The sequence below is a fragment of the Ciconia boyciana genome, chromosome 2 (genome assembly GCF_034638445.1).
Source record: "Ciconia boyciana chromosome 2, ASM3463844v1, whole genome shotgun sequence".
NCBI classification, from domain to species: domain Eukaryota; kingdom Metazoa; phylum Chordata; class Aves; order Ciconiiformes; family Ciconiidae; genus Ciconia; species Ciconia boyciana.
Window position 1 is genome coordinate 78318215 of NC_132935.1, and position 24062 is coordinate 78342276.

Sequence of the window (24062 nt, forward strand, 5' to 3'; positions counted from 1 at the left end):
TGCAGATTGTCTTACTCTTTGCCCCTTCCTGAACAAAGAGGCAAGTGCTCTAAAAAGTAGGCCTCAGTCTTTAATCTTTAGAGAAAGATATAAGTGCTGACTTGCAGCCAGCTTGTCTCCAAATAAAGCAGTGGGCAATCCTGAGCATGCAGACAGAGACAACCTGATGTTACCAGGGAAAAGCATTTGATTGACATTTGATTTGGGGCCTTTAAGAATTTAAACCCCAAATCCTTTAAAACTCTACTCTTCTCTTATTCTTGCTGTGCAGATTACTGACAGTTTCTGTGGACCAGAGGGGAACAAATTTTTCCACTGCTGCTTTTGCCTCTTTTCCTTTTTCACTATGTAGTCCCACATTTTTGGGTTTTTTAACCCATATCTCTGACCATGTGCTGTTTTATACTGTCTCATGCTCTCCTTCAGTTCTTCTGTCTCAATTGCTTGAGCAGTCTTTTATCTATATCCACTTGAATTAAGAGTAAATTTCTGCAAAGCTGCAGAAGGCACAATTTTGAACACAAAGTTATAAAGTAATTTTATTTAATAACAAGTTATTCTAAGCAGCAAAGGGTACAGAGGGAATGTGTAAATCAGCAAGTAAAATTGGATTTTACTGCTGTGATGTCAGTGAAGTAAGGAGAGAAGCACACAATTTTGTAAAAGTCGAGCTCAGACTACGTTCTGATGCCAAAGGCTAGTCATATTCTTGCCATATCTTAACATTCCCTCCCCTGAAAAGAACCATAGGTACCAAAGCCATTTTAGGATGGAAGAAATCTTAAATTCAGTATTTACATTCTAGTACAGTATATGTTCAGCTTGCATAATGAGTCCTAAGTCCTATAATTTAGTGCTTAACTTGAAAAACACTAACTTGAAATATTACTGTACTCTTAACAATACAGACCAATTGAAAGCCTGTGAAATAAAACTATTGGGGTAACAAAGGAAACTTGAATTACACACTTCTGGGACCTTTTTTAACTTAAGGTGGCTTAACTGAAATACAGTGAGTATTGATAAAACATGGAATAAGCCCAATAGTCAGGCCTGTCAGGATATAATGAGGTGAGGTTAGAGGGGTACTGTGCTTGTATTTAATCTTGGTAGATACTAATTAGATTACATTTTTAGTTGTCTTTCTGTAAAACGAACACTAATGCTTTTGGAGGATGCATATTTTTCAGTTTGCTTGTGTATCCTATATCTCTTCTTTTACTTTTCCCCTCCTGTAAGCACAATGACAAAGATGTTTTCCTTTTGTAATGCAGTTGACCTAAAGGCAGAAAAATCAACGAATTGCGTCTTACTCGAGACTGTTTTGTATTGTTTATAGGCTATCAAATGGAAATGGTGCAACTGTATTGATGCAAATTCTCTACCCTGTGATCTCCCATAGGAGTAGAAATTTTGTTAATCTCAATTTTACTTTATTTACACCGTAGTTAGTTATGGCTCCACCTACCAAAAAGGGAAATGGCACAAGCTGATGTGGAAGAAATGAGATGGGGGTGTAATCCATGAAATCACCTTGGAAGCATGTTGCTTTGTCAAGCAGAGTTAAGTACACTAGGGCTAAAACCATTCAAGTGAGAGCGTGCATTGAAGTTCTGCTCCTGCACATGGCCCCAAACTATGAAATGTCGGAAGTTTTCTGGTGTTGCTTTACGTTCCAAGGAGTGTGGCTTTACACTTTTACTAAGCCAGTCCAGTAGTTAGATGTTCTTGCTAGGGGTGTTTCTGTTCACTAGCTGCTCCTGCTTTTCTGCACTGGTGTTCACCTAATCCTGTGGTGAGCTGATTCAGAAGTTGAAGATAGTAAAAAGGTGACTGTTTCTGTGGTTCACCTCTGAATTGGCTCATAATAATGTAAAATGCTAATGCAGGTATAATGGAGAAGGCCAGAATGGGAAAAGAGGCACAACGAGTATGACTGGCAGCAGTTATCTGTTAAATCACTTTAATTGTAAGAAAGGAGAGGAGCACATGAAAAAAATCTGTATAGTGTAAAGTGTTAACTATAAACACCAATTTTCTCACTATTTTCAGTTCTTTGCCTTCAAAGATGGAACACAATTTTTACTGAACTGGTCATTGTTCTCTCACAGCTTCCAGCTCCTGAATGTTGTGGGAAAGAGAAGAAAATTGTTTAATTAGTTGGGAGAAGTTTGGAGAATGGAAACAATAAGAACCTTTTTGCCAAGACCTCTCTAGTTCATTCTTGGGAGGTGAGGAGGAGGGTGTAAAATCCAAAATGTGTCACATTAGTGAGAAACTTGTGTTCTATTGTTTAAGTTTTGATTTCTGAATACTGACTTCTAGTATAGTTAGACTCTTTTACCACTGGGCCAAAACTTAAACAGACTGGGATAGTGAATTAATCTTCTTAGGCCGGTCCAGCTTTTAAAATAAAAAATACTGTCTTGGAAATTGAAAGCTTTAAAATGGTAGCTTTAAAATGGTAGCTCTTGTCAGTCAATTCTCAACTGACTACATCATGAAACAAAGCAGAAGGCACCACTTTTTCATGCATTTAGAATCATGAATGCTTACTCAAATGCTTATGAGTATAATTGAGTGCCCATGAAATTTGTGGAAACGGAACTATTGTTTTGATGGATGAATGTACCAGTACACTTTACCTTGTATCTCAAGCCTTGAGTTATTAACAGAATTGAAATAAGCTCTTATGGCCAGTTAGTAAGGAGCTTCTGATGAGTAAATATTCTCTTGCTGATGAGGTCCTGGGACTTTCTATAATGGGAGATGCATTTTGCAGAACAGTAAAGGATTTTTTTGTTCTCTTCTGATGTCAGGAGAAGTTGAGATTGTGAGATTGCCTCAGCTCTTCATCTTTCATATGACTGCAGTGCTTCACTGTTTCTGTCTAGACAGAAGGCTAGGGGATCCCATTTCTCAAACAAAATTTGCAGTTAGATGAGAGTTCATCAGTAACACTTGAGTTTCTAGGTCTCTTCCATACTTTATCTTCTTTCCAACATTAAGGTAAATTAAAGAGTTCTCAGTAATCAAGGCTATGAGTAGTAGAAATCTTCCTTCCAGGTACTAAGTTCTTACTCAGGAAGTTGAAACTGGTTTAAAGAGTATGTTTTAAACATGGAAACTTCCCAGTAGGATAAACCTGTATGTGGCATTGTCTCTCTCTTTCCAAAAGCATCTCTTTAGGAGGTATTTTCCTTGCAGGATGAGGGACCCTCTATGATTGGCATTCATGGTAGTAGTATTGAAGAGATCAGGAACTTACCTTGGCTCTTAGTGCAGTCATTGTAGCTTTATCCCTGGATTATTTGCTAAAATCAATTGAGGGATCTTACCCTTTTATTTTACATTTATCTTTTTACAATGTGACCTCGGTAGCACCTACCCTAGTAAGGGTCAGAGCTTTTTGTCTTCCAGACATGGATCTAAAGTGTCAGGGTATTACCTGTATGCATTTACTTGTAGGTTTTCTGAGCTTCTGCAGTGCTTCAAGTTTGCACATTACACTTAAGAATCCTGTCCAGAAGACCAAGACTTTATCCCTCGGTGTAGGCAGTGCTTGTGGAAAATCAGTTTTGTCCAAATTAGGCTCAATTTTCTGATCACTGAGGTTAACCTTTTCAGTTTAAGGAAGAAAGGTAATGCTCTCCTTCACAAAAGGATTTTGATGCTGATGAGAAGTCAGCATATCAATTCCACACAGTAATCCTGTTAGCAATCCAGGATCGCCTCAGAAGAGGGATGCAATCTACGTGCATGAGACTTGTATCAGTAAATAACACTGAGGCAGAATAACATACCTATTACAAAATTAAAATAAAGCAACACAAGCTTCCTTGTGCTGAAATTTGTCTAGTCTCAGTTAAACCATATGACTCCCTTTTCTCTTGCATCTGCTGCTGCTTCCATACAGGAGTTAAATTCTGGTTGCACAAAACCCCTTATAAATCTTATAAATGGCAAGTGTCCCATCTGGGTTAGGTATGTGAATCTTCAGGGAGTTTAATTGTATCTAAGCAGAAGAGAAAGGGGAGATTCTTTGAGTGGAGAGACTAAAACTATTCTTCAGTCAGGTTTGTAAAGGTTGCATTGCAGAAGATAACTCATTGGTTTGGATAGACAGTAAGATCCCCTTTTCCCTCCCATCTGTGTGCTCATGGTTACTTGTGCACATGCTCAGAAGGTGTCTGTTCAAACGTGACTACCCCCTCTTTGTTTTTCCCTCTTTTTATAAGCTTTTTAATAATTCCATGACCAAAAGAGTGTCTAAAGAAACTTCAGTTTAGAAATCCAAGTTCTTGCCGCTGTACCTGACTCTACCAGCTACTTAGTTAAGAACATGTCCGCTTCATCTTTGTAGAGACTGTGGCCTGTTCCCATAGCTAATATTGTAGGGTTGGGCAAAGGAGAAAAATGCCATTTCATCCAGGCAGTCAGCTTTGCATGTGCATACAACTAAGGTTAGTTTTTTGATCAGTGCTACAGCATGTAGTTGCCTACTGTGAGCATATTTATTAAAAGATAAACATCTGATCTCATAAATAAGACTTAAATTGCTGCACAGATTCTTGTTATCAATATGATTTGTCTCTAGTGAGTTCATGATGCAAGTATCTGAAACTGCTTCACAAAGGCATACTGTAACTTTTACCACTAGTTGACCTAGTAGGAGAGCAGCTCCTTTCTTTCTAGGACTTACTTTTTAGTAAGCAGAACTTTATAGGGACTAATAAAAGAGTGATTGTTCTAATAGCTGACAGTTTTATTGAGGACTGTTTCTACTGTGGGTATTCAGTTCAGCTGGGATGCAAGTTTTGCTTTCTAGTAGTTCATTGCTTAGGCTGCTCAGTATTCACAACTGTCAGTCTCCCTTAAATGACCTCCTTTCCCCAAGAGAAGCTTTAAAATATTTTCTTGTTTCTGTTCTTGAAAATATTTTCCTAGACAGCGTATTCTCTAACTGGAGAATCTAATTTGGAAAGCAAGGCCATGTGAGGGCAAGTAGTAGTGCTGGAGGTCTATTTAAAGTTTGCTTGGTTTAAGTGAAGAGTCTTTGCTTACAGGCAATTAATCTTCAGAGAAAGAACAGTAGAGTATTTCAGTAATTACTTTAACAGTAAAGATCCTTGATGATCTTAGCCAATAATGTCTTTTAATATGGTAACTACTAATTGGCCAAGTCCCATCTCTTGCTATACTTTGAGCCAGATGGCTGGGAATGGAAAAAACACTAGTGGTTTGGGATAAAGAATAGATTTTTCCATTATTTTTGAATTCAGAATACTTTGGAGTTAAGGGCAAGGTAAAAAGCAGCAGTAAAATGTATGGAAAGCTACTTACCTGTTGCTGTTGTGTTATGGTTCAAAAATAAGTTTTGCAGGATCTATATTCAAAGTTGATTCAAAAGGCTGTAGCTTGCTTTTCAACTTTCTCAACTTAGAAAGTAATTTAATTGGTCATTTAAGAATTAAACCCCTGCATCTGTGCTTGCCTCCTTGCTTGTTGTCTGTTAAGTGTTCCAGGCACACAGTGTTTTAACATCACCAGTATGACTGCTTATGCATCTGTAATTGCTGTTGGTCAGGCTGGAAGGAGGAGGAATAGTAATCAGTAATATAAGTTCTGTTACAGTATTTTTTTTTCTGTTATCCTGCATCCATCTTGCTTCCCCTGAAGAATTATTACTCAGCTTTCCGATGGAAAGCGAGGGGGATGGAACTAACTAGCAGTGAAGTGGGTGACTGGTGCATGTATACTAGTCTTGACTGGCAGACCATCTCCTTGTTTCTTGGTAGGTGGAGCCCTAACTTTGCTGTTGCTGGGTAGAATGGGAGAGGACTATAACAATTACAGTGAGTAACTTTGCTGTACAGATAAGTACAATCCAGAACGCTGTTCAGAGGACTGATTCTGTCATGACACCTGAAATTCTAGCCCATGTATCACTAACAGTGTCACTGTTCGTGTTCTGTGTTTTCCCCAACCTTAGTTCCCATGTTTTAATTCGAATTTAGTAGAGATATAAGTTTGGCTTTAGGTTGTGCTGACTGGAACTGACCCGTGATTGCCATAGACCTGTTGACATTGTCTCCTTGATGCAGGTTCAATTAAACTTTTGCTAGATGTGTAAAGTAAACATAGTGCTGGCTTGTATTTTATTATTTTACCATTGAAAAAAATCATTAAATTTTACAGTATTCACATGAGTTGATATTTGGGTGCATTTTCACATGCATAGCCTGTATATACTGTACTTTCTGTAAAGTTGCTTTTCTTTTCCCCTTTTTCTCTGCCAAAAGGATTCTGATACACCACCTTGCACAGCTCCTAATGTTTACCAGTTCAGTCTGCAAGCACCGACTCAGCTTATGGCCAGTTTACCACCTGCATTGCCTATGCCAAGTGGTAAACCCCAATCTGCGCCTACGAGAACCTTGATAATGGCCGCCAGTAATCAGGTATGAGCCAACTAAATGGAGCAACTTTTTCATGAGAAAGTGATCAAATCAGAAGTGTAGATCATTTGTGCTGTGCTGTCAGCCTAAGAGCCTCTGAAGATAACCTTCATATAGCACGTGCTAAACTTCATGTAATCATAAAAGTACTTATCTGCCATGTCAGAAGTGTGGGGAGAAGAATGGGTGGGAAAGGGTTTGCTGTTTGAGATGCATCTTTGAATATAAGAGCCCTTCCACAGCACACTGACACCTAGGAATAAGTTGAAGGGAGTGTGTCAGATGTCTGACTCCTTAAGTTGTATTTGAGACTCCTGATGCCTAACCAGGGGAATATTTGCAGATCTTTTAACTTCCTGTTCTTAAAATAGAAACTTCATGTAGGTGGTGTTATCTGTAAGCTAGTTTTTGAATCTGAAGAAATAGTACTGACCTGTCTAGGCTTGTTTAGTTGTCTTGATTTTGAATTATTAGAACAGATCTGACTACACTTGTAACTTTCTGTAATACATTTTAAAGATAGAGAACAAAATTAATTACGGGCATGTGTACAAGAGTTTTTACCAAAATATAAAATGTGTGCTTAAATGTGTTAGGAGGTGAACATGCAGGGAAGCTATGTTACTTAACTAGCCTGAAGTATTTTAGCTAATGTATCCATTATAGTAAAGGGGAAGAAAAGTCGTGTTTCTTACAGCCTTGGTGCCTGCCTCTGTAGGAAAATAATCCCTCAATCTTGATTATTAAAACTACTAGTCAAAACAGCTGCCTCACATAAGCTTTAATGCAAGTTGTGGGTTGTAGGTTGCCTGTGATAACAAAATAATGAGCTGGTTTCTTTGAAACCTAGTTTTGGTCAGGTTCTTAGAATGTTTTCCTTCTTCTCTCAGTCCTCCTATCACAGTTTGTGGGAATCTAGGGACAAGATGGTTTTAATTTAATGACCTTGTCTTTTTTATTTGATTCAATACTTCCTTGACACTTTGGGCATGACAGAAGATGTATTTGCTTCAGTTTCTGCTTTGAGATTGTTCAAGTATTTTGCAGAATCACAGAATAGTTGAGGTTGGAGGGGGCCTCTGGAAGTCACCTAGTCCCACCCTCCTGCCCAAAACAGGGTCAGCTACAGCAGGTTGATCAAGGCCTTGTCCAGTCAGGGCTTGAGTATCTCCAAGGATGGATACTCCCCAACTGCTCTGGGCAACTTGTTCCAGTAAAAAAGTTTTTTCTTAAATTTAAATGGTGTTTTCTGTATTTCAGCTTATACCCATTGCTCCTTGCCCTTTTATGGGGCACCAAGGAGAAGAGTCTGGCCCCATCTTCTTTTACACCCTCTCATTAGTTAGATCCATCAATAAGATCCTTCCCAAACTCTCTCTTCTTGAGATTAAACAGTCTGAACTCCGTTGTCATTTCATTGTATGACAGATGTTTCAGTCCCTTGTTTATCTTCCTGGACCTTAAGTGGACTCACTCCTGTATGTCTGTGTCTCTCTGTTGCTGGGGAGCCCAGCCCTGGGCCCAGCACTCCATGTGTGGCCTCACCAGCGCTGAGTAGAGTGGAAATGATCACCTCCCTTGACCTGCTGGAGATACTCTTCCTAATGTAGCCCAGGATGCTGTTGGCCTTCCTTGATGCAAGGGCACGTTGCTGGCTCACGTTCAACTTGTCCACCAGGAATCCCTGGTCACTTTATGCCAAGCTGCTTTCCAGCTGGTCAGTGCCTAGTGTGTACTGATGTGTGGGATTATTCCTTCCCAAGGGCAGAGTTTAGCATTTTGCTTTTGCAAACTTCATGAGATTCCTGTCAGCCCATTTCTCCAGCCTGACGAGGTCCTTCTTTATGGCAGCACAATCATCTCATGTATCAGCCACTCCTTCCAATTCTGTATAATCTGCAGCCTTGCTTAGGGTGACTCTCTCCTGTCATCCAGGTCATTAACAAAAGATGTTAACTACTATTGGCCCTAGTATCAGCTCTTGGGATATACCACTAGCTGCTGACCTCCAGCTGGACTTTGCGCTGCTGATCAAAACACTTTGAGCCTGGCATGTAAGGGAGTACTTTTCATTCAGCCTGTGAGTTTGATTTATATGTCTAGAGATGGTAACTGCCACTTACTACAGAATTTAAAAAAGTGCTTTAAATGTTGACAGTTTTAGATTAATAATGAAGAAATTTCATCTGGACAGCACTTTAAATGTTCAGTAATATCAGCATTGAGTTGGGGCATGTTGTAGCTTGATGCCCAAATTCTTCATAGTTACTAGACAAGGGCTTGTTTTAGGTGCTTCACTGAAATATTTTTCACCCTTTTTTTCATTTAGACCAGGATACTTTCCCTTTGCGTACCACAGGTGTTCTACTATTTCCTTGCAGCAGGTTAACATAGCAGGGGCACCATCTTTGAAAGCTATTATCACATGCTCTTCCCAGCCAGCTCTGCAATCCTCAGTCATCTACCAAGCCCCACTTGTATCTCGAGGTATGCCTTTTGTTTTAGTATTCCAAGTGATTACACAGGTTCCTCTCCCCCTCTTCCCTCCTTTACCTGTTCTCCCCTACTGTTGAATCTTAACCTAGGCAAAACCAGTTTATCTGCATAGGAAATGTTTTCTATTAGTGAGAAGGTTATTGAACAATATATTGCTATTTTAGTGTCTGCAGTTGAGTGTTCACATGCTAGTGTACAGTCTGAAACTTCTGAAGTTTGTTTAAAATAAAACTGGAGAGCTATTTTAAGTTAAACTTAATCTAAAATACAAACTTAGTCTAGTTTATTCTTTTCCTTAACAACTCTGCTTTTCTGAACAGCTGCCCTGGAGCTTAACTTCACCAAAATTACACAAAAAAAGAATCCAGTTTTGAGACATGCAGTTGTTGGTACAAAATAAGTTGGCATCCAGAGTTTTTGCCTCAGTTGTGAAGAGGGAATGTGTTGCATGAATTTTGAATCTCTGTTGGAATTTTGAATCTTGGAAAACAACTGCGTTGTAGCACTTTTTCTGGCTTTCTGTTACTTGGCTGTCCTTTCCGATACTTGTTAACTGTTCTTTTAGTAGTTTGTATGATACTTATATGTTTAAAATTAGGAGTTTTTCTGTGGCTTTTGCTTGACAAAGATGTGCCTCTGAGATTTGTGTTAAATCAGAGGAATTCCTTGTTATCTACAGTTCAGAAATGGGATGATGTTTTTTTCTGCATTGAATTTACCAAAAGCTTATATATTGTGAAGTAGAAATATTCTCTTTATCAGAAGATTATGACCAAGTCAGAAGTGGAAAATGAAATCATTCTACCCAGAATACTGTAAATGTCTCCTTTTCATTTGCAACTTTCTGGAGCATGACTGAGCTAGGTTAGGTTGATGGCTTTCCTTTTGCAATTGATATAACCTGAGACCATGCTAGTTTGTAACTTCTAATTGTCACATTTTACTAGCTCAGAGGTCTCCTGTCCTGATAGGCTTGAACATGTGCAAGCCTTTTTCTTAACAGCAAGTGTTCTTTCGTATTCAAAAAGTCTTTGAAAGGGATTCATTTGTCGCATTATGTCTTTAGCCTTTTCCCTGGCAGCTTTCTCTCCCTCGGTTCAGCTTGGAAGCTGTACCTAGGTGTCCTCAAAAGCAGGAGGTGCCAGTGTCAAGAGCACTAACTGTATTTTGAACAACTTGCAGCCTTCTAGGCAAATTATCTGCCATTAAAGCTTCCTAATACTTTCTTTTTTGAAACAGCTTTGGTGTGATTACCAATTCTGTTTACATGCTGCATAATTAATTGGAGAATTTCCAGGTAGTTGAGGGACTAATTAAGCTCCTGATACAGGTCTGCATGCTTTTTTGGATCATCATCATTTTTCCATGGTAATCATTCTTCTACTTTGCTGACAAGCAGTTTGAAATTTCACTTGGGAGAGAGAACAGTTTATGAACCAGTGCTACCCACTGGAATAAGCAGAAAAACAGATATTGGCATGCATGTCCAGGTGAATGGAGGGGGTGGAAATTGCTTGGTGACTTCCCATGGAGAAGAAGGGACTACTTTCCTTATTGTTATTTTGGGATGAAATAAGTTTACTTTGTTCTTCCTTGAATTACTGGTCACTTAGTCACCAATGAAGACAGAAGAAACTTCATGTTGCTTAGGTCAGAAGAACTCCTTTTACTTTTTAAGTTGCATTGCCCCCCCCCCCCCCCCCCAAGAGTGGTCTTTTGATTCGAAAGTATCTAAAGCCAGTAAGCACTAGTCCTTCTGCTGTGCTGGCTTCCAGTGTGTCTAAGAAAACCTCCACTGAAGACCCTTTAGGTGAGTGGTGTCTGGTCGTGAATATGTTCATTGAAAATTTCATAGCAGCATTCACTGGCTCAGTTGTGAAGCATAGGAGACAACTAGGAAATGAAACCTTAATGTCAGTGCTGAAATACCACAGTCTAAACTCTTACATTAACTTGTAGAAGTAGTTTGTTTTTCAGATTCTTTTGTGTTTGGCCATGTAAGGCCAGACGCTTAACTTACAAACTGCTTGTTTATATTGCTTTACAGGCACTTCACTGGCTAAAATACTTTGCTTCAGAGTTTGCTCGTATCCAGAACAATTGTTAATGGTGTTGCTTTGTCTCACTGGTAATGCTGATACTGCTAGTATCTCTGGAATGATCCCACAAAAGTTAGCAGCATTGGAAACAAAAATAACATTGGTCAGGGGCTTGAGTCAAAAATATATTTCTTTTAGATGAGTCCAAGCGGTTAAGTGTTGTTCACTTCGATGAAATATACATTTGTAAAGATACATTTTAATTCATGTCAAGGCTGAACTCTAGTCTACTTCACCAAATATTTCTGAGAATGCAAGTGTCATCAACTAGTCAGATGTACAGATATGCTAAATTCCCTTAGTATAGTGTGATGCTTCAGAGTTTTTAGTATGTTGACTTCAATTTAGAAATGACCTGACTTGTTTCTTCAATGGCATTATTAAGCTGTTTAGATACTGAAGGTTTTTTCAGTCAACCAAGTGGTATTTTTCTTATCTTTTATTTAAAGCTCTCTCACTTAGCGTGGAATACTTTTTTGGTGTCTATGCCTTTTCTTAGGCAAAGGAAGGAGACTACTACTGTCTACTTCAGAAACAGTTTCAATTCTAAATGTTGGACTCCCGTCTTCTGCGTATGACAGAACATTGTTTGATTTTTTATTTAATACATGCAAAATAAGGAGAAGAGGAGCGATGTTTTATTTTCTTTCCTAAAGAATGGAGAGAAGAAAAACTGCGTCTGAATTTCAGAGGCTGTTCAGCTGAAAACAGTACTCAAGATATTTTTCATCTTACATTGTCATATATTTATATGGAGAGTCTTTATGTGGTGGTATCCTTCTGTGTATGGAAACTGACTGAGCTTGACTAGACCCTGGATAACCGAATCTGACTGTTTACAACAGAAGGTTGGATTAAATAATCTCCAGAGTTCTTTGTATAAACATCCAGCCTCTGTATAGACATCCAGGTCTCCAGGGGTCTCCATATAAACCTCCAGCCTAGATGTTTATATGACTGTATGAAAGTCTCTGGCCACCATGGTTGCTTCCTGAGTGCTTTTTGAGTTGCAGAAAAGACACAAAGTCTAAATAGTAGTTTCTAGGGACATAAATAAATCCACCATAAATAAAAGGTAGACTTACTCAAATGTAGAAGTAATACCTGATTTTTGATTGCATAGTACACCTTTATCTTCCAGTGTCTCTGTAATAAGATTGTTGCTCCCAAACTGAGACTGATTTGAATATTCACGTATGCATTTCCTCTACTGACTTTTTCACGTGTACTGTATTGATATCACTGTATTTGGAAAGTGTTTTGGGTCTGCTCACTGTTATAATACTTTTTCTTTCCAAATAAAAAGGTGAGAAATCTCAGTGAGGTAAGATTTCTCTTTAAGGTCTAAAATTGTCAGCTTTATGCTAGAGAAGCTATTATCTCTTGTTCTCCTTAATGACAAGTATGCAGATAACACTTCATGGCCTATGTCACAACAGTAGCAAAGTTGCAGTATGAGTTCTGTCTTCTGGTAGTGTTGTTTTGACTCTTGCCCTTCATTTTTGAAACTTGACTGGTGACAAGATCAAAAAGTGTATTTATTATGTGTGTCAGATTCTACTGTCTTTACCATAAGGTAGTTCAAAATACGCTCAGATTATGATGGTAGTCTCTACTGTCAGTCACTCATTCTGGGGACTAGGCTCTCTGATCTCTCAAATACTAGTTTATCTTTGAACTGGTCATACTAATAGTTGCCTAATGTTAAAGGTGAAGAGAACCAAAAGCTTCCCTTTGTTGCAGGCTACTGGCAGAGCTACCACACAAAGTAAGATATGAAGGACTGATATAACCTGCTCCCTTGTGGCTTTGAATCTTTCAGTTCTTTAGTGTTAGAAGATAAGAAACATCTAACACTTTTTTTTGCTTTTGAGCTCTTTCTAGTCTCCATGTTGACTTTTTCTTTGCTGCTCTCACAGCTGGTTGCATAAATGCTGTTTTCTCCTTTTAATGGGAGCAGGAATGGGTTTTGGCTCATTTTATAAAATTTGTTCAGGACTCAAGATCTTGTCAGTTATAGCTGGAAATAGCCAGTAGGTCCAAACAAGGGGCCCAAAAGGAGGGGAAGTGTCTGATATTTGCAGTGCTTTGGGCCTTATTTCCCCAGATTGCCAGTTCCAAACAACTTGAGTAAGAACTTATTTTGGTTTTGCTGTACTTCAGCTTAGAAATCTAAACCACTTATAAATCTTACTAGATTAAGAGTACACCCAGGTAGCTAGTCTAAATATCTTGTAGAATCCTGTTAGCTAATTTGAAGTAATGAAGCTAGATTGAACCATTGCCTAATACTTGATTTATTGCTTGTGCAGTAATGACTAAAATGTTGGTTAGGTCATTGCCCATTGTTTCTCTTCAAAACAGTGAATTTATTTCATAAAGAACAAGAAGTTAAATTTTCCTTACATGCAAGATGCATTTTTTAGTATATTTCCAGATGTTATGCTCAAAGTGGGAAAGTGAACATAAATCTGTTAAAAAAGGGTTCTTTATGGGTTTTTTTTGCTACAAGCCTAAAATAGAGAATTTGGAAATATGGTAGGAAATGGAAAAGAACTTTGAAATATTTTGAGGATGTATATTAAGTTATAAGGGGATGCTTAAAATGTTAATGGTGCATTAAATTTCTTCTGAATATTACTCTGTAATATTTCACATGGAATGATTCAATCATGGCCATTAATCCTGTAGTCTTAACAACAAAATAGTAAATATGTGTTCTTTCTAAACTGTCTTACGCCTTTTCTAAACTTTTTCTTTAGCTCTGTAGGCCCTTACCAGTTATTTTTGGGCACTGTATTTATAATCTCTTTTCTTTTAAAGTTAAGAGTACTGATACTTCATTTTCATCGCAGCACTTCTCTGCTTTTTTCTCCTTACTTTAGAGGTGCTAACAGCTAAAAAAAACCAAACAGCAAAACAATTCAAAAACCCTGTTTACGTTTAGATTTCGGCTCTGTTATGTTACTTGTGTTAGTTCAAAGTGTAGGTGATTTATTTTTGACTATAAACTTTCTTTTTTAATAATAAGTCTTTGAATGTCAGCAGCTTTGTGTTGTAAATTTGCCAGTATTTAAGAATAAAAGTTTGGTTTCCTTAGCAAATAATTACTTGGTATTTCAGTTTCCACCAGATTTCTGTTGTTTGGCGTAAAGACCAGGAACATCCTTTTCTTAAATTTCTCTTAAAATATCTGGAAACTTTTTTAACCTGGTATGTTATACAGAATTCCACCCCCACCCCTCGGCTTGTCTTTAATGCAATTTTTTAGTTTTACCTCCAGATCTAATGGCTTTTATTTGCAGAGTATCAAATTCAACAGGCTTGTCCAAAAAAAAAAACCCCAAACAAACCAAAAAACCCCCCACAACCTACCCCCTGCCCCCAAACAAACCGCAAACAGCCAGTTCTATCACTCAGTTGTTGAATCAATAGCCCTATGATGGGAGAGAAGGTTATTCTATCAAGAGAAATAGATCTAAAGAAGTCAAAACATCTAAACCAAAGATTTGCCTGTTGTATCACAGATGAAGGGCTTTCTTTTTTGATTATCTGATCTCTCTCCAGCCATCATCTGCTTCCAGACCTGCCATTTCTCAGTGATTATGGGAGTCCTGAGCATGTGAATATCCAGAAGTGTGTGGACAAGAGAAAGCTGTTTGATACAGCCTCTTGAGATTTCCAAGAGACATGAAGTAAATTTCTTTTAAGAAAGATTCTGAAAGAAACTAAGATGTGTGTCCTCTTGTAAACAATTAACTAGTTAGAAGATGAGAAACAAAGATCCATTTTTTGTAGTAAATGGAGTTCACCAGGAAAGCCCTGCAGGAGTTTGTGCTGGGCCTCATGCTGCCTAGCATCTGAAAGGCAATGGATGAAGTGTGGTGAAGTTTGCTCATGTGGTTAAGCTCCTTAAGGGCCAACTGAGAAGGGGTGCAAAAGGACCTTTGAATATGATGCATCAGGAAGGAGAGAAATACTTTAACCTTTAGAGAGTGGTAGGCCCTGGGCTGACAGTTTCTTGCAAAGATGAGATCTTGATGTTTTTGCAGAAAACTGCTTTGATAATGCTTGCTTGATTTCCTACTGAGAATTGAGTGTCAAACCAAATTTCAGACATTATTAGGAATAAAGAGCAGAAATGAAAACATCATGTAAAAATCCTTGTACATCCCCCATCATGAACAGTGAGTACAATTTTGCCTCCTACATCAGAAGAAAGTTATAATACAAATGGAAGAATAGCGAAGGGTGGTAAGAGTGGTCAAACATATGGAATTGCTTCTCTGTGAAGAATGAATGATTCTTTAACCTGGAGAAGAAAATGAGGAGGTATATGATCTAGGTCTGTGTAGTCATCAGTATATGGAAAAGTCAGAGAGCAGAATGACAAGAAATTAATTACTCCAAGAACTGAAAAATCATCAGATAGTATGTTCAAATTAAACATGACACTCATTATAGTTGTGAAATGCCATAGCACAGGACTCAGCATACTAAAAGCTTATGGTTTCAAAAATCTGAACAAACGAGTGAACAATATCTAGTTGAGAACTAGTAACTATAAAGGTGTCATCTCTGACTTAAGAGGTCCCTGAGTCAACTTCCTTAAGCACCTGCTCTCAGCTAATGAGTGGTAAGAGGGATGGATTCAGATTCTGCTCTGATAGTTTGATGGCCTAAAAAGCAATGCAAAATGCTTCATGACAAGCTAGAGATTGCTTTCTGGTTAGCTATTAATCATTCTTTGGAAATTTGATTACCTTTTGAACAAACCAGGGATATGACTTCTTTTAGGGTGCAGATAGATAAGCTTAATTGCCATACTTGCTGTGGTGCTTGTCTGATCTTGTGGTGACCTGCCTTCCTGCCCCCAGTATTTTTTTTTTTTTGCTGAGTCTTCAAATTGAGGCTGAAGTTGCCAGATTTTTCATGTTTCCAGCTGAAGAGAATAGGCTTGCTGAAACTTTATATGCTCCTTGGTCAGAGTTTTGTCTGGTTCTACAGTAGCAAAACTGAAGTATTCCTCTGTCTTTTTTTCAGCATATAGTCGAGGGTAACTGTATGACTGGCTGTTTAGTGTTTTGACTGTTGAAGGATCATTTTTAGTATTTTGATCTCATTCAATGTGGATGCTTAATTGTCTGCTTATATAATTGAGTGAGATGTACACTTATTGAACTAAACTCCCCTGCGCAAGAATGTGACAAGATGGTGTGTTTGCTTGAAGGACCACTTGCCAAAAATATAAACATTCTAAATGTTTTTTAGTTTCACGTTGTTGACTTTCATAAATAGTTTCTGGTAGATATTTTAGCAGCATATGTCAATAAATAAGGTTTGGGCAGTTGTGTCTCTTAAGAATGAGGGATTCTCAGCTTGCATTCCCTTTTTCTGTTTGTCCTTGAATATTTTGCCATTGGTAGTCTGAGGATAGCACTTAGCGTGTCTGTCTTGGGAGTCTAGAAGCTGCATGTTGAAGGTTGATTATGTTGCTGTAGGACACACTTTACAAATAAAAAGAAGTTTGTGTGTTTTACCACCCTGCAGTTAACTTTTTGATTATTCTTCAATACTAGTCTTCACCAGCTTGTTTTTCTGTATGCTCAGTGTCTTTTCTAATTATAATTTGACAGTAAAATGTTGCTTATGGAATTATGCCTTCAATAACTGTTTTGGTTTTGTGCATACAATTGTAATGATGGCTTGGTGTTCTCATATTTCTTTCTACTCCAAACTTGTTTGGAAATATAGCTTAGTAAAGTAGCTGCAGATATTTCACATTCGAAGCAGTTGCCTCAAATGTTAGCTTTGTGGCGTTCCTGTTTAGCCACTTATGGTAGACAAAATGATGTATTAGCTTTTGTTAAAGGCAGCCAGTTGTCTGTCTTAAAGTTACTGCTGTGAGACATCAGGAAAGGTTGCTTGCATTGAAGTTTTCAGTATTTGGGAAGTCTGTTTCAGTTTCATCTTTTGAAACTCTTGTACCTATTTTAAGTACATTCACATTAAACCAACTTACTGTATGCCATTAAGTGATAGGGACACCTGTACTAGCTTATGGTGTGGTAGATTTACTCAAGCTGCCACTAAACCTTTTTGGCAGTTTCTGTTCCAAGTTATTAGAGATTTCCCCCAAAGTGTCATGCTATGTTACAGATCGTTTAATTGTTTTTCCTCGGTCTGGATGTGAGGTATGGTTTAGGAGCTGTGTAGCCCTATGATCAGACCAGTAGGATTTACAAGCTCCTTACAAGCCATAGCTAGTTTACTTGTAGCTGAGTGGGATTATGGGCAGAGCAGTCTTGTGCTTTGTATGTATCAGCTCATATGATCACACCCTTACATTTCTCCATGATATTTCTGAAAGTCTTACTGAGTATCTCACTTGGTCATGCTCTTGCTAAGATCCTCTAAAATAGACAAGACAGGCACAATTAGTATTTAATGTGGAAGGTCTCTCTTTTTATAAGGGTGATGCATAGTGTTTCATACTGAGATCCAAGGGTTTTAAGGACATTTTGAAGTCTACACCATTTCATTTGCAGGACATTTACTTCAGGAAACACTTAAGCTGTTAGTGCCATTGGACTTGCACAGCTAAAATTAGACAAGCATGAAAAGACCAGTTGCTTCAAGCAGTGTTCTGTGGGAATGACTTGTATGTTGAGGAAATACCACTGGTAATATGTGCTTTGTTTCAGTTGTTTGCGTGCCTAAACTGAGTGCTTATCTTGTGTTTTTTAGCAGCACAGTGGAATGAAGTTTTCCATGAAAGGAACTCATAACCAAGGCAACAGCTACAGCCCTGTCAGCAGTGGAGGCATGAGGCAACCAGTTGGTAACCGAGGACACCACCAGTACAATCGTAATATATGGAGAAGAAAAAAACACAGAGACAGTTTGCCTATTAGTCTGAGCAGATAATGGCAGATGCCAAAATGACCTTCCCTGTTCAGACAAACTGAGTGAGTGCCACTCGACTTGAGGGATGGAGACCAGCGTCCAGCACATCGTTTTATTGGTGTTGCCAAATATCTGCAACTGACTTCTTTGCATGTTTCTTTGTGTGGTGGTTCAGTCCATCTTCAAGAAGTAGTTGTGCTTATCTGTGAAGCCTTATTAAATGTGGAAGTTTGTTTTCTGCCTTCCCACAATGGTTCATACAGTGCCGAAGCAGCTCTGACAATAGAACTGCAAGGACATTTACAAATGCTGTGGCTTTTTTGCTGTGGCTACATCTGTTCCTTTGTGGGTTCTGTTTTCTTTTATTTTAGAAGTGAAGGAAACTTCAGCCCCTTGGAATTTTTTTGCTTTGCAGCAAATCAAGTTGGGAATTCATAAAAGTAAATTTGCTGCTCTCCTGTTTTTGTTTCAAAGTTCAGAATTTTTTGCTCTGTAAATATTGGAAGTATAATTTGTGCAATAACTTGGAATTTTTAATTTAATTTCATATTGTCACATAAGTTATATTTAAGGGGAAGAGGTTTTTTAATTTACAGATCCTTTCCCAGGTTGCATTATCTAAGTTGGGTTCATAATTTTGGCAGGTTGTCTGAGCAGTGTTACAAACATGACATTTGGTAATATTTGAGGCTTCTTGATTCACAATGAAAGTGCGATTTGGCTTACGGTTTTAAGAAGGTATTAAGCTCCAAAGCATTTTGACCCTGTGTTTTTTCGCTCATTGTCTGGCCTCTATCAGTCGTCTTGCTCTGACCAATGAGTTTTAATTTTATTCCTTTAACTAGACAACAAATCCAGCATTTGTAGTACCAGAAGTAAAACTTTTGAAGGGGAGGGGAAAAAGGTTGGTTCAAGTCCTGATGTGAAATTAAAAAGCTGTGAGCTACACGCTTTGATGCATTTTAGTAATGTAACCTGTTAATGTTTGGGTTCAAACAACATTATTCAACAGAGGTACCCGGCTTAAGGAATGTGGAGAAAGGAAATATGTTGATTCCATTAAGGAATCTGTATAGCAGTATGCATTAGTTCTGTTAAGAGCAAATATATAAAAAGTACTTCAGCTGCTCTAAGCATTACGAGAAGTATCTTTTAATGTATTGCAGGAGAGCACAGCCCAGTGTTGTACACAGTATGAGTGGCTGGCACTTAATTTACAGATGCATACAGGTATACTATGCAAGTGTGTATTGCCATGACAAACACTGTCTTTAACTTTTTGAAAAATGTACATCCTGCCTAACCCTGAGTTTTTAAAGCACCACAGTTGTCCTGGGAGTAGGTCACATCTCATGCCCTCTGACTTCCCGTTTTTTTTTTTAATGAGAGTTCTTAAGCTATACAGAAAACTACAGATCAGTTATATAAGTCCACTAGCAGAGAAAGCTGAAGAATCCTGTTAACAGGACATCTATACTGTGTACAGATATAGAAGGTTTTAAAACTGATATCTGAATATTAAAATGAGGTGCAAGCATGAAGCTTTTTAATATGCTGTATGCCTTTGAAGCAGAAGTAGTTCCATGTTATTACTGAATCTGTCAAACAAACAGGTCCTTGAGGGGAGAGAGGGCAACATTCCAAAGTAGAGTAGTGCATATCTGTTTGCAAAAAGTTTGTCTTAATGCTCCAGACTCATCACAATTTAAAAAAAAAAAGTTTTAAAAATTGTGAGCTGATTCATAAATAATATCTAAGGGCTGTTACATGAGCCTGTACTGCTTAGTCTTCACACACTAGCAATATTGAGCATAACTACATTAAAGAGCCTTCAAAGGCTTTAGTTGGTGTCTTATACTAGCGTCCATTTTAAAGCAAAACTCATTTGAAAAGTGGTATCATGTAACACTTCAGTCATGGTGAACCAAATAAATTGGCCTGGCTATCACTGTGGTTATGTGCTACAGGTTTAAAAAAATCATGTTTAAATTTTTTGTGTGGACAACTATGTGGAAGCTAAAATTGACATATTTTTATGTAAAGTTTTCTATTCTTTGATTTTTAATAAACTTTGGAGACCAGTCACTGTTCTGTACCTTTTTATGGGAAACTTAATGGATGAAGTAATACTTGACCTTATCCCATTGTTTGACGTACACTTTGAACATCTGCTTTAAATTGTTCATGCCAGACATCTTCAGAGTGAACTTGGAAGGTGGATGGATGCCCTCTGCAAACGTTTGTGATGTGTTTATAAAGGGAGTAATGAACACCGCTTTTGGTTTTGTAGTTGTGGATTTGATCTGTTGATAATATGAGAGCGCAAACGAGTCGGAGGTAGTTCCCAACAATATTCTTAAGAGGAGATTGACTGACTAACTGATCCCTTGGGATAACTTAACTTTCCAAATAATTTTTTAGTTCCTCCCTGTGATTTCTAACTTGCTTTCAAAATCTTTGGCCAGTTTTTAGCCTCCTCAAAGACTGGACATACCTTGTCTTTTTTGTTGATTTCTGTTAACCCTCTGAGAGGACTCTGAAATGTCAACTGACTTGAATTCAAAATTTCAGAAACTGAGCCTTTGGAAGGAACTTGTGTAAATCCATGAACTCCAGGAAAGGGAACTGAAGTATTTTTAGTAGACAGTAATGCAGGGCTAGGGATTCAGAACCAGAGAGGTCTGTGGTACTTGAATATTGACTGGAGAAAAATGGAGAAGTGGTGGGAAGGGAAAATAATAAGTACTCAGTAATGTTTATCAGTATGGTGATAGGTGCTTTATATATATATAAATATGTGTATTTATATAAAATTTTTTTTATGTCAAGATCAGTTAGCCAGTGGGAGATGGCTGACAGAAGGATATGTAATCTCTGCAGACACAAAGATTTAGTGCAGCAGCATTGGTCTTGAAACTTCAGTTTTCCTGGGCTCCAACTTTTCACTTTTCCTATCTAGATGATGACTTTGCTTTATTCTTCCCACAGGTTCTCCCCAACTATTTATCCTTGTTAGTAGTCTCCTGTTAATGCACTGGGAGTCTCACTGTGTTCCTCTGAACACTTGTTCTCTAATTATAATCTCAGATATCCACCTGATCTGTTTCCCAGCCCTATTATTTCGTACACTGTTGGTAGGCAAAAATTAGCCATGGACTTTAGATGTGGAAGGAAGAGACTGCAAATTGAATGGATCAGCAGAGCCCACAGAGTATGTTGTAGAAAAAGCTTGGTTACTATCTGTTGTCATTTCCAAGAGATGTCAATGCTGGTGTTGCATTGGACTTTTCCTGTAAGTCCATCCCCCTGTGCACTGAGGCAGGGTAAGAAGACAGATGACTGCTGGCATGGTGTTGCTGGTTCAGCAGTGTTTCTTTCCACGGGAATGGCTGTGGGACAGCATCTTGAGAATGGACATAGCAACAGTCTGTCAAAGAGCAGTGTGGAAATATAGTATACATTCAAGCAATGTGAGCACTTTATCATTTGTGGGCAAAACCAAATAAGTTGTAAATGCCAACAGGCAACAGCGAACTGGATGTGTATGTGTGGTGGGTGAATGGGTCAACTTCTGAGCTCTCATGGACAAGCAGCCTTCTACTTGCTGGCAGTGTGGTCTAGTTGTAATTCAGTAACACCTGGACTAAACCAAAGTTATGTCCCGAATTCTCCATTAAGAAACATGAGACAGAGGCACCGGTTAGGTGTCTGATCATGCCTTGTACTTACGCACATAGACTATTTTGATTGGGGCTTGGAGTGTTCTGGAAAGTAGATGTGGTGCCAAAAAGGATTTTGGAAGTGGCCTTAGAAAGAAGGGAAGCCTGAAAAGAAAGTAGAGATCTTGCCTGGGGGAAAGATCCTGGAGATCAGGAAGATGCGTGGAGAAAAACACCAGGGGACGCCCAGGGACCTTGGCTGATGCTGCCTCGGACTGGTAACTGTGAGTAGCTGTATAGCATGAAGGGACAGGGTTTTCTGTCTGACCTTGGCACACCAGCAGCAAGCCTTCCTGCTGGGAAGGGAGTTGAGACCCTAGCAAATGTAATGCTTTGGGGGAGTGAGTGGGTGCGTGTGTGAAATAATCAACTGGATTAAAAGCTCTAATCTTGTTGGTTTGTAAATAAACCCCAATATTCAGACCTGGCACAGGTGGTTGTTTACTTTAATTCACATGTAACAGAAAATTGTGTCAGAATGACAATACTGACCATTTACTGAACCACACGTTCACAGCCAGAAGACCGTTGCAGCTGACCTTTCCTAAAATAATCTTCAGATGGCTTTAGGCTTTCTTTTCAACTGGGATATTAACCTATTGTATTAAATTTGGTTTCATTTTTTTTTTACTTCCAATAGACCACCTAAGTCTCAGTCCTGAAGGTGCCTTGCCAATTTTGGATGACAGAAGTCCTTCATTTGATCTTGGCAATAGGAAATCACTTAAGGAAACCTATGGACAGCTTGTGTCTGCAAGAGATCTATTGGGCAAAATGTTTTTAACTTTTTAACCAAGGATTATTGCTAGAAGATCAGCCATATATTTCTGCTATAATGGGTTAAAGTAATGGTCACAGACTACAGTTGTGTTTCAGTGAAAGGCTGATAGGGATGCGTCTTGTAGAACATCTTTGTACCTGAAACATGCAAAATTGCTGCCTAAAGTTCTGGTCACATTTCTTCTCCATGTTACGCTACTGCAAAAGTTTTGGGACGGAATGTTGCCTATGGGAGAGCAGTCTCAAATCAATTAGGGATTCTCCAACCATTTGCTTTTTTAATAAGCTTTTTTAATTGAAGGATTGCTGCATGAACACAAATTATGAATGGAGGAATTTTTTTTTCCTTCATGGAATAGCCCGTATGCATGCTTATACTGTTGATATACTTTATGCTTGAGATCAGGAAAATTTTCTGCTGTGGTATTGCTAATGGCCTTTGTGCCGCTGCCTCTCATGCTAGGATTGTGGGTGCCTAGGGCATCTTGTCCGACCTCAGCTACTTTCCCCTTACCCACCGATGTGACATGTTTTTCTGCTGTGAATTCTTAGCTGTGCAGCAAACTGTTTCCTGCTTAAGAGAGTTGAACAGTAGGTAGGTTTACTGTCTTACTTAAAAAATCGGTTCCAAATAAATGCTCCACTGACTCATTTTTAAACCGAAAACAAGCAGGAGTTCGGAGCTCCTGTTACAGGATTTTCTGTGTGAGAGGATGAAAACGGTGTTTAAACTGGAAGTCCATAACCTCTGTGCTAAAATTACTGCTTTCTACTGGTGAAAATTTTGGCACTGATCCCCTTGGCGATGTTCTATTGAGAAAATCTTTGCAAGAAGGTTCCTTGCTTCTTGCTCCTCCTTTCCAGAGAGGAAAAGCTGAATCTTCTGATGGGCTACATCTATCCCTTCAGGATTACTGTTGGATGCATCTGGCTAATTTGAGGAGCCAAAACAAATAGATGAAATCTTGCCCTTGTCAAGAGTTGCCTGTCCAGGTGATAACAGACAACTTGAGTACCACTGACTGTATAATCACGGGTGAGATCATCAAATCATCTCTGTTCTCTCAAGGAAATTTCTTAGGAGACTGAGGAACAGAGATTAAGGTTGATCTATTAGTCATTCATATACATGTGTGCAGTCTTATGTGGACGAACAGAGCAGAGATGCAGTTTTCAGCTGCAGCTGCAAGGTTTGTTCTGCTGTCCTTACGAGGACTTCAGGGGGAGCAAAATCAGCCCAGTAGATCTGTTTGCCCCTCAGATTAAGAGGAAATGCTTCCACTTCTGCTCAAGAGCAGGTCTGTGCAACAAGATTTCTACCTAGTTCCTGATACAATGGCTGAACAAAATGACTTGCCATTTCCTCCCACTCCTCTGTTAAAAAGGAGTGGTCAAGGAATGTAAGATTATGTGAGTTACATGCACTGTGTGGATGTGAGTGTTAGAAATCATGAGCGGTTAAGTGCTGAATACAAATGCTCTAGAGTGGTTGTGAACTTCCCATCTTTTGAAATTTTCAAACCCTGCCTGGACAAGGCTCCAAGCAACCCCATCTAACTTCAAAGTCAGTCCTGCTGGACCAGGAGGTTGGGTCACATGACATC

At 38.7% G+C, this 24062-nt stretch overlaps 1 protein-coding gene across 4 annotated transcripts in view; it reads left to right on the top strand.

Moving 5' to 3' along the window:
• Positions 1–20050, top strand: part of TENT4A (terminal nucleotidyltransferase 4A) — a 62279-nt gene extending 42229 nt beyond the window's left edge. Inside the window, exons 11-12 of one of the 4 annotated variants that reach the window (XM_072853056.1) lie at positions 6303–6461; positions 17801–20050. In XM_072853056.1, coding sequence (XP_072709157.1) covers positions 6303–6461; positions 17801–17980 — 339 coding nt within the window. In that variant the 3' untranslated portion in view covers positions 17981–20050. Of the gene's footprint in view, positions 1–6302; positions 6462–8787; positions 9063–17800 lie in introns of those variants that run through there. The other 3 variants (XM_072853055.1, XM_072853057.1, XM_072853058.1) reach the window with 3 other exon arrangements.
• The last annotated feature ends 4012 nt before the right edge of the window (positions 20051–24062 follow it).